Source organism: Camelus ferus, chromosome 34, assembly GCF_009834535.1.
Source record: "Camelus ferus isolate YT-003-E chromosome 34, BCGSAC_Cfer_1.0, whole genome shotgun sequence".
NCBI lineage: Eukaryota > Metazoa > Chordata > Mammalia > Artiodactyla > Camelidae > Camelus > Camelus ferus.
The window spans coordinates 16,550,596-16,560,923 of record NC_045729.1 but is presented as its reverse complement, the minus strand read 5'-3'; the positions used below and the strand labels follow the sequence as shown (position 1 = coordinate 16,560,923).

Below are 10,328 nucleotides of genomic sequence, written 5' to 3'. Positions count from 1 at the left end.
AGCAGCAGTACCCTCCTACCACCCACCACTTGAGAAGACAAGATTGCACTCTGGGGTGGGCAGGGAGTGTCTTTAAGAGCTGAATCCTGCCCTGGTTTTCCTGGTTTTGGATTATTAGGGCTGCTCCCTCCGGCCATACACACACCCTTCCCTGCTAGCAGGCACCAGGCTAGACACTGCTGAGCCCAGTGGAAAGCTACCAGCTCTATTGTGCTGAACCAGGCAAAGAAACAGCGTCAGAAACAGGAAGTCCCGCCCCTGAAGTGGGAGAAGGCTGGAGGCCTGGGTCTCAGCCTCCTTGGATGTTGTGAGAGTTGCCTGGTACTGAGGAAGTGAGCTCCTGGGGAGGCAGGGAGAACTCCAGGGCCTCCTGTGGCTCCAGGCCTGCTGTGTTCTGCCTGCTCAGGCTGGGTAGATCGCAGAGCAAGAGCTTTCCTGGCAGTCTCAGGCTTCCTAACCTAGTTCTGCCTCACTTTCCCCTGCATTTGGTCTCTGTTGCAAGAATTCTGCATTTCTCCAGATCACCCTTGCCCTCTCAGTTCAGAACCTCTGGATTGGGAGAAGCTGCTGATTACATAGGGGTTTGAACTAGAGAGGGGTGGGTGTGATTCATTGATAACATTCTAACCGAAAGATGAGGAAACACCCAGGGTCAGGACTGCGCGCACGCACGCGCGCGCGCGCACACACACACACACACACAAACACACACACATCTTTTGTCTTCATACTCCCTGACTTTGGCAAATTATTTAATCTCTGAAGCTGCCCCAGTTTCCTCATCTGTACTATGCGGGATAATACTAGATTTCACGAGTTACTCCATGTAAAAGGTCCACTACAGTGCTCAGCACATAATGAAATCTCAATACAGTGTAGCTATTTACCCTTGGGATGCCCTTCTTCAGACCTACCATTTGTAGGGTCTAGTAAAGCTGGCAGTCATCGGATGGGTGGGGAGGCAGGTGGACCGGGGCAGTGAGGTTCTGGGAAGTTATGGGAATGAGAGAGGAGATGAATACCAAGGAAAGGGCTTGCTAAGAAAGGTGGGGCCTGGGGAGGCAACTCAGAAGTGAGTAAACGGATAGTTCAAGGCAGAAATGGTTTAGAGAGAAGAGCAGACGGTCCCGAGAAAGGGAACAGTCAAGAGGGTGGGGGAGGAGTGGAGGGGGCGGTGGGGACACCCAGGACTGAGGAAATAAACAAGGGGAGCGCCACCACAGGGGTGGAGGGTAAGGCTGCTGGGAATCAGCCCCCTCAGACTTTCCACTGCGAAGCGAAACCGTGAGCCCTGGGGTGTTGGGGGGGGGCAACGGGGAGGGGAAGTGGGGAAGGTGGAGGGAAGGCAGAAGGACAGGGGCCAGGGCCCTGGGAGCAGCAGAACAGCCTCCAGCTCAAGACAGCCACTTTGCCTCCACTCTGCTCTCTGCCTGCACCCAGCCCCATTCCCTGGGACCCCCCACCCCACCCCACCCTAGACCCCACCCTCCCGTTGCCTGATCCAGCTAGCTTTCCTCTAGATTCCAGCCTCTGGTCATTGGTTCCTCCCCTCTCCAGGCCTCCATCCTTCTTTTTCTAGATTCTCTTCCTTCAGCTCCTTCTTTGCAGAACCTCTCTTTCATCCACAGTCCTTCTCCACTTTCTGACCTCTTCCCTCTGGACGGCTGTGTGACCCAGGCCCAAGGGGAGATGCGGGAGGCTCAGTTCCCGGTCTGGCTGCTTCTGCAACTGCTATGGGCGGCTGCAGGTAAGGGGGGGATGGCCCTCTGGGAGGGTTGCCCTCCAGACCCACAGCAAGGGGTCAGTAGGGATCTCTCAATCGCTACACAGATGCCAAATTCTTAGATTAGGTGCCTTTCTTGGGGCAGTCCTTCAGAGCCTCTCTTTAGTTTCCCCCTTGGCAGGGAAGGGGCAGAAACCCAAGGTCTTCCTCAGCCCTGTTTCTCCCTAGGGAAACACTACATCTCTTTCTCTACCTTGAAGTCTCTTGACTCATGGCCCCTCCTCTTGGCCTCTCTTTTCCTCCCCAGTGGAGGCTCCAGACCCTGGGGCAGAGTTCCCGGTGGTGTGGGCCCAGGAGGGGGCTCCTGCCCAACTCCCCTGCAGCCCCACAATCCCCCCCCAGGATCTCAGCCTTCTGCGAACAAGACATGTCACTTGGCAGCATCTACCGGACAGGTATGCATCCCAAACTGGGGCACCAGGACCCCCAAATCCAGCAGCAAAGGCATCTGGACCCACAATCCAAGGCCCAAGCCAGTCCTCCGCGTTCTCCCCTGAGCTGTCAGGCTCTCTGAAGCCAGTGGCTCAGCCTCCCCGGCCGCCCCTGCTGCACTCCTCCGCCAGCCTTTCCTTCGCTGAAGGTCCCCTCACACCTGTGTCCCAGAACATGCCTGGCTCTCCAGTAGTGGATAGTGCTGGCCCTACGGGAGTGAGGGACGAGACGACTAGCGACCCAGAGATCTTCCCTTTGGGTGGGCTTCCTCATCCTCAGAGTGTGGTTGGGCTGCCTCTTCCCCGGGGCTTCCTCCCCCTCGGGTTTCTCAGTCCCATCTCGCTCCGTCCCAGTGGCCCCTCGGCGCCCTCCGCCCGGGGCCCGGGGCCCCGCGTCTACACGGTGCTGAGGCTGGCTCCCGGAGGCCTGCGCATCGGGAGGCAGCCCCTGCAGCCCCGCGTGCAGCTGGAAGAGCGCCGCGTCCAGCGCGGGGACTTCTCGCTGTGGCTGCGCCCGGCCCGACGCGCCGACGCCGGCGAGTACCGCGCAGCTGTGCTCTTCGGGGACCGCGCCCTCGCCTGCCGCCTCCGTCTGCGCGTGGGCCAGGCGGCGGGTAGGTCGGGGCGGGACGAGGGGAGCGGGGCTGGGAGGAGGGCGCCCCATTCCCCGCTGCCCCGGAGGCAGGAAGGGCTGAGCAGAGTCTGTGCTTCAAGGATGCGCCCTAGGCCCTGCTGGAGAACCCCCAGCAGAGGGGCGGAAGGGGGTGGTGAGCCTGCTGGCGGGTGGATGGTGCCCCCAGAGAAGCACGTGTGTTGGGGGGAGGGCCTTGTGGAGAGATTGTATCACCCCTTGAGCTCCCCTTCCCCCACCCACAGCGGGAGTGCCAGGGTGGAGGAGGGGCGGCACCCCTTGGAGAGGAGAGTGCAGGGCTGGAGTGACTCAGTTCAGACATCTGTCTCTCAGGGTAGGGTGGGAGTGGGGGTTGGGTTAGTGGGGAACCTCAAGCAAGACCTGGAGAAGGGGAGAGGGAGACCATGCCAAGTAAACTGGTGGGGGGAGGGGGGTAGGAGGGAAGTAGGCAGGAGACTCCTGGGCATCCATTTTAAGCACCTCCAGGCACTGCGCTGGTTGGGTGGGTGCGCTGGAGGACAGTTGGAAGGGAGAAGACAAAGAGATCTATAGTAAGGTACTTGTTTCCAGGAGCTTCCAGCTTAGGTGGCCTGCTGTGCTGGGAAAGTGGGCCTGATAACCTTCTCTGTCCTTGTGCAGTGACTGCCATGCCCCCAGGGCCTCTCTGGACCTCCAGTTGGGTCATTTTGAACTGCTCCTTCAGCCGCCCTGACTCCCCGGCCTCTGTGCACTGGTTCCGGGGCCGAGGCAGAGTCCCTGTTCAGGAGTCCCCCCATCATCACTTAGCTGGAAACTTCCTCTTCCTGCCCCAAGTCAGCCCCTTGGACTCTGGGGCCTGGGGCTGCATCCTCACCTACAGAGATGGCTTCAATGTCTCCATCACGTACAACCTCACTGTTCTGGGTAACTCCTCCACTCTGCCTTCACACTTGACCACAACCCCTTCCTGCCCCCCATCACCTCCCCCGTACTTATGAGCCCCCAAACCAGCTCTCCGGCAGTGATGCCACCTGTGATTGCAGTGGGCCTCACTGTCCCACCCCTTCCTTTCTCTTTTCCTTTGCAGCCTTTCAGCGCCTTCTCCCCTTCTAGCTTTTCCCTTGGCCATCCAGCCTCACTTGCTAGCCTTTGGTGTCCTGCTGGCCCACCTGCATTCTGGGGTTCTGAGCATCTTCAATGTTTCCATCTTATTCTGCCCCTTAACACTCTTCAGAGATGGACCACCTCTTTCACCCTTCTGCCTCCCTTCCCTGCAGACCCAGCAGTCCAGAGCCTCTGCACATTCCTCTCCACTTTAACTCGGGGTTCCCTCTTCTCTCCAGGTCTGGAGCCCGCAGTCCCTCTGACAGTGTACGCTGGAGCTGGTTCCCAGGTGGAGCTGCCCTGCCACCTGCCTCTAGATGTGGGAACCCAGTCTTCCCTCACTGCCACATGGGCCCTTCCTGGAGGAGGCCCTGACCTCCTGGTGGCTGGAGACCATGGCAACTTTACACTTCGACTGGAGGCTGTGGGCCAGGCCCAGGCTGGGACCTACACCTGCCGTGTCCATCTACAGAGGCAGCAGCTCAGTGCCACTGTCACTTTGGCAGTCATCACAGGTCAGCCCCCGGTGGGAAAGGACAGGGAGGAAAGGCTGGCTGGGCAAAGACTGGGCCAGTCCGCTTCATGATGCCAGGCCATGGGGCGCAGGTTACAGGGGCTGCCCCTTGTACCTCCTCTTTTCTCGCCCCCATATAATGAACTGAAACTGAAAATCTCCCCTGAGTCATTGGATGAACGTCCCACTCTTTTGTAAGGGACTCCCCTGCTCTGAATTGGGGGGAGGGTCTGAGAAGTTAGGAGGAGAGGTGGCAAAAGTTCGAATGGTTCAAAAGAGACGGAGTACATTTTAAGAGTCCTTGTCCACGTTGGGGTCAGGGCTTGGGGTAAAGTTGCAGTAAATGACCTGGATTTGGGAGGAGTTAATAAATCAGTCCCTTAGTCAGCAAATATCTACCGAGTGAGGGCTTTTCAAGACAGTCTAAAACAAGCACAGAAAAAAAACAAACAAACTCAGAAAGTATGTGCTGATTGATCGGTAACTACCACAGCTTGGCTGCCACTGCAGTGCTCGCCTGTGGCCACTAAATGGTAGCACTACATGGTAGGTGCTTAATAATGCATGTTGGTTAAATGAATAAATGACTATGCTAACAAGTAATACATCTCCCAAAGGCCAATGCTGAATTTCCACCTGCTTCCCACATCTCTACCTAGATCTTGTACCCACACCTCAGCCGTTGGGAGCACTTTTTCCCCACAGTACCATCTTTTCCCCACATCCAGTCCCCTTGTGAAGTCTGCTTTCCAGCAGTAACTCCAGTTGTGTCCCACTCCTCCTGAAACCTGGCCTCCTCCTTCCCCGATGTCCCATCAGTCGACAAAGCCTACCAAGTCTTTCTGTCCAAGGTCTTCTCCAGGGTCAGCTGTCTTGAGTCAGTTTTCCACACTATCTGCATGACAGCTCAACGGGAGAGAGACTGTTGCCCCTGTTTTACAGAGAAGGAACTTTCCCAAGGTCACCCTGCTGAGAAGTGCCAGACTTGGGTCTAAACTCAGATGTCTGTGCCACCAAATCTTCAGGGGGCCTGTACACCGACTGTCTCCTCCTGCCCACCCTGCCCCTCACTGCACAGCTTCGAGATGCTGTCTCTAGATCAGTTAGTCTGTTCTCTAGACATTCAGAAAGAGGGATAGAGTTCATGGGTGGGAGGGGGCACACAGGTGCGAGCCACAGCATGGAAGAAGGAAAATGCAAGACATCCTGGGGACCAACTCACCTGACCAATATAGGGGGTTCTGAGCATTCGAGTAGAAAGTAATGTAAAAGAATCTGAAATAGTATTTGTTACGTGATCCGGGCCAGTTTGAATTTGAACAGTCCCCTGAAGGCAGTAGGGAGCCTGGAAAGTTTTGGAGCAGCAGAGTGATCTGACCAGAGCTTTGCCTTGATAAGATTAATTGGGCCATGACCCCGATCTCCTCCCCTCACCCTCACCCAATCAGAGCCCAGGTGAGTCAAGGCGACTGAGACTTGGGAGTTGAACCTATGCTTTCATGTAAAGGGGTCAAGGCCCCTAAAGGTCTCTTCCCTCTGATTTTTTCAGTGACTCCCCAATCCTTTGGGTTACCTGGCAACCTGAGAAAACTGCTTTGTGAGGTGACTCCTGCATCCGGACAAGAGCGGTTCGTGTGGAGCCCACTGGACAAGCGGTCTTGGAGGAGTCTCCCAGGCCCCTGGCTGGTGATGCAGGAGGCCAGACTCCTTTCCCAGCCGTGGCAGTGCCATCTGTACCAGGGGGAGAGGCTGCTCGGGACAGCGGTATACTTCACTGAGCCGTCTGGCCCAGGTCTGAGACCCCACAGCACCATAGCCCCAGCTCCGAGCAGTCATCTCCATCCCACTTCCAGAATCCCTCCCGCCCCATCCCCACTCTCTCCTTTCCAACCAGGGACCTGACTTCTGGCTCTTGTCTAGGCCTGATCCACTTCTGCCACTAATTAGCTGAGTGACCCTGGACAAATCCCTTGGACCCCCTGGGTCTCATTGTTCACATCTGTAATGTGGGGGTGTGGCAAGACGTCCTTTCAGCCATGACCCTCTGCCGAATCCAATCCTGCACTCTCTCCATAGGTGCCCAACGCTCTGGGAGAGCCCCAGGTGCCCGGAAAACGGGCCACCTCCCTCTCCTCGTCCTTGGTGTCCTCCTCCTGCTCTTTTTGGTGACTGGAGCCTTTAGCTTCCACCTTTGGAGAAGACGGGTGAGCCAGGAACCCCCCTCCCCAGTCCTCAGAGTGCTGACTGGCACCCTTTCCTCAGGAAGATGGGCAAGGTGGACCCCTAGACTTGCCCTTAGAGCCCCTCTCCATGAGCCTCTGCTCTGCAGGGACCCCTCGTGCCTGAAGAACCAGAGGGAGGCTCAGAGGGGCTGAGAGCAGGCCTGGGACCAGGTGGGCAGGGAGGGGTTTCTCCTTCCCTTCTCCCCCTCATCCTCCTACCTCTGCGTCTGTCTTCCCACAGTGGCGACCAAGAAGGTTCTCTGCCTTAGAGCATGGGACTCACCCACCTCAGGCTCAGGGCAAGACAGGGGACCTGGAGCCGGAGCCCCAGCCGGAGCCCGAGCTGGAGCCCGAGTCGGAGCCCGAGCCGGAGCCCGAGCCGGAGCAGCCCTGACCGGAGCTGAGCACCCCGTGCACCCGCAGCTCAGTCCAAATAAACTCCCTGTCAGCAGCAAGCCCGAGTCTGGCCGCTTCTTGCCCAGGGAAGATTCTGTCTCTCCCCAGCCCCGGAGGCCTCCCTTCTCGCAGCCCGGTCTCCTGACCTACTTTCCCCAGCCAGTCTCTCATCTGCCGCCTTTCCGTTCCTGGTTCTTCGTGATTTTTCCTTCCTGGTCTCTCTTGCCTGTTGTCTCTCCTGGACAGTCGTTTTTTTCTGGAAGGTCCGACACACCCTCATCCCTCACCCCTCCAGCCCTCTCCTCCGTCCTTCTATCCTTCTGCTCATGTTGCGTGGCTGCCCTGGTTTCTTTACATTTTGTCCCTCTGACCCACCGCACGCTCACCCCACCTCAGCACCGCGCTTCGCCCTCCGGGTGCAGCACACGCGCGCGCGCGCGCACACACACACATACACACACTGTCTCTCTCAGGGCAGCCCAGCTGGGTCTAGTCCTCCCGGAGGTGGGGTCTCGCAACTTTCCTGGGTGGCAGCCTCCGCCCCACCCCCACGATCCTCAGCCCTGGGCGCCCTGTCTGGTCCCAGACATGAGAGCACACTGCCACCCAGTGGTCTCTGTTTGTCACACAGCACCCGAGGTCACGGGGCGGGCTGGCGCAGCCCGGGGAAAATAGCAGTGAGGGGCCAGGGGGCCAGGCGGCACAGATGCCCGCGTGCTGGCTCTGCCTTTGTGGCTGCACCCTCCGTGGTCTGCACAGGAGAGCACACTAGCAGCTGTCTCCTGCCCTGTGCTCCCTCCGGGGCAGGGACTGAGCAGCACATCTCCCAGCTGGGGAAGTTTAGGATCCAAGTTTGACACAGGGGAGTCCCAGGAACAGAGGCCCCACACGGGGAGGAAAGCAGCCAGCAAGACTCTGATGGCCGCTGAGGCCCGAGGAGTCAGGAGACCAGGCTTCTGATTCTGGTAGTGCTGATGTGACCAGAGCTAGTCTTTCTGAGCCTCGGTTTACTCACCAATTATATGGGACAATGATGATAATCCAACCAAACGGGTTGTTGAGAATATACTGGATAATAAAAGGGCTTTGAAAACTGTGACATGTGCTGAACACCCGTTTACGAAAGAGGAGCAGGCCTGATCTGGTCGTGGTTGTGCAGGGAATGATGAAGTTCCCCCCCCCCCCCCTTGGAGGGAACATTCATCTGGGCTTCAGCAGAGCATGCACATGCACGCACGCACGCACACACACACACAGCGCCTCACCCCACCGAGACCCAGCCCTCTGCCTGCAGTGTGTGCAGGGCTCTGGACTTGGGCTGAGGACGCTGTCACCCTGGACAGAAAGGAGAACACGTCACAAGTGGGGGAGCTGGCCTGCAGGAGCAGGAGGCATGTGGTGCACAGACGTGCTGTGGCAAAGGCCCTGCTGCTGTCCCACCGAGCCTGTGTGCGTGGGGACACAGGCACAAACCATGGAGCTGAGGACCCGCCCCATGGAGACACAATGGCCAGAGATTTGGGGACAGAGGACAGGGAACAGGGAATCTAATTTGTGCAGAGCCCAAGTGGGGAGTGGCGCCCTCTGAAGCCTGAATAATGAACCGTTTAAGGCCATCTGAGTTTCCCAGCCTCAGGAGGGTGGTGGCCCTTGCCTTGTCACAGGCAGGGACGCAGTGGCACAGAAAGGAGCTGGCCAGGGATAGTCACACTGTAAGGTGAGGCCTGAGTTCCCTTTGCGAAGCCACTGGAGCAGCATCCCACACTGTGCCGTGGGCTTGGGGCGCTGCCGAGGGGACTCCTGGGCTCTGCCCACAGCCCTGCTCTCCACCAGGTTCCAATGGTGCTGGGGTTTCCTGGAAATTTCTGTGGGTGGCGTTTTTCCTCTCTGCTAAGTAACACCCGCTGCCCTTTGGGCTTGTGAGAGGAATTACTGAGGAGTCATTGGCTTTGTGCAGGGACTTCCCCTCGCTCCTGCACAAAGGGGACAGGGAGGGGACAGGCAGAGCGAAGGGCCACCTGTTCCTCCACCCACTAAGGAAGAGGAAAGCAGAGGGCGGAAGGAAGAGGGGGCAGGGGGCTTGTGTATACAGCGCTCCTTTGATTCATCTTACCCTCTTCTCTGTGGGGTCTCTCCTAGCAGGGTGACACATTCCTGCTCCTGCCCCTCTTCTCCCAAGCCCCCTCCCCAACCAGCAAGATAACCTCCAGCCCTTTTCCTGTCTTCTTAGGGCCTTCCAGGGAGCTAGGTTAATTCATCCTGTAACCCCAAGTTTATCTGCAGGGAGCTAGTGGGGGCTGTGGGCAGAATCATCTTAGGCCCTTGTTAAAAAGGAAGGAGGTGTGCTAGTTGTCCACTGACACATAGCAAATCACAAAACTCGTGATTGAAAACAATAAACATATTATCTCACAAGTTCAGGAATCTGGGAGCAGCCTGGCTGAGTAATTCTGGTGCAGGTCTCTTTTAGGGTGGCTGCCAAGATACGAGCCAGGGTTGTAGTCATCGGGAGGCTTGGCTGCGCTGGAGGATCTGGTTCCAAGAAGACTCCCTCAAGTGGCTGCTGGCCTGAGACGTAGTCCCTCCCAACATGGACCTCTTCATAGGGCCGCTCACGACAGAGCAGGTCTTTATAAACTCATTTGGAGAGTGACATTCTATCCCTTCTGTCTGTCCTGTTCTGTTGGTCGCAGAGACCACTCGGTAGGAAGGGATAACACACGGGCGTAAACTGAAGGAGGCAGGGATCATTGAGGGCTGTCTGGCACCATCAGGCCATCAGAGTGGGGAACAGTGCCTGAGAGAGAACTAGGCCAAGAGCGGAAGAGGCCTCTCTGAGTACCTTCACCCCCAGCCCTGCCATGAACCTGACAGCCTCCTCCATGTCTGCCATCCAGAAGTTCTGGAAGCCAAATGACGTCCAGAGCTTTGCCAAGTCAAGTGTGTCAGGCAAGAGGCCATGCTGTGCTCATTCAGACCTGTGGTCACATTTGCCAGTGTGTCCCCCATCCCTGATTTGGTCTCATCTCCACGGGTCAGGGCAGCCCCAGAAAGCTCCCAGCCCCACCTGCCAGAGATATGAGGGCTCAGGCCTGGGCCCCGGCTGCTACACCTCCCACTAAGGAGATGAACGAAGAGCTTAGGTTTCCCTGCTCGGGCCCACCCCAAGATGGAGTTCACCCTTTGAAGGGAATGAGGCTGGGGTGAGGATGAGTTCTATCTGTTCCACTCTGTGGCTGACAGTTTCTCCAAGGGGCTGCAGGTGCCA

General features: G+C 57.7%; 1 protein-coding gene across 1 annotated transcript; it reads left to right on the top strand.

Moving 5' to 3' along the window:
* Positions 1 to 53: 53 nt before the first annotated feature.
* Positions 54 to 7,119, top strand: LAG3 (lymphocyte activating 3). Its single transcript, XM_032473263.1, has 8 exons — positions 54 to 1,747; positions 2,031 to 2,178; positions 2,569 to 2,828; positions 3,485 to 3,748; positions 4,168 to 4,443; positions 5,992 to 6,234; positions 6,519 to 6,646; positions 6,906 to 7,119. The coding sequence occupies exons 1-8, from the start codon at positions 1,690 to 1,692 to the stop codon at positions 7,056 to 7,058; spliced, it is 1,530 nt and encodes a 509-aa protein (XP_032329154.1). The 5' UTR covers positions 54 to 1,689; the 3' UTR covers positions 7,059 to 7,119.
* Positions 7,120 to 10,328: the final 3,209 nt, after the last annotated feature.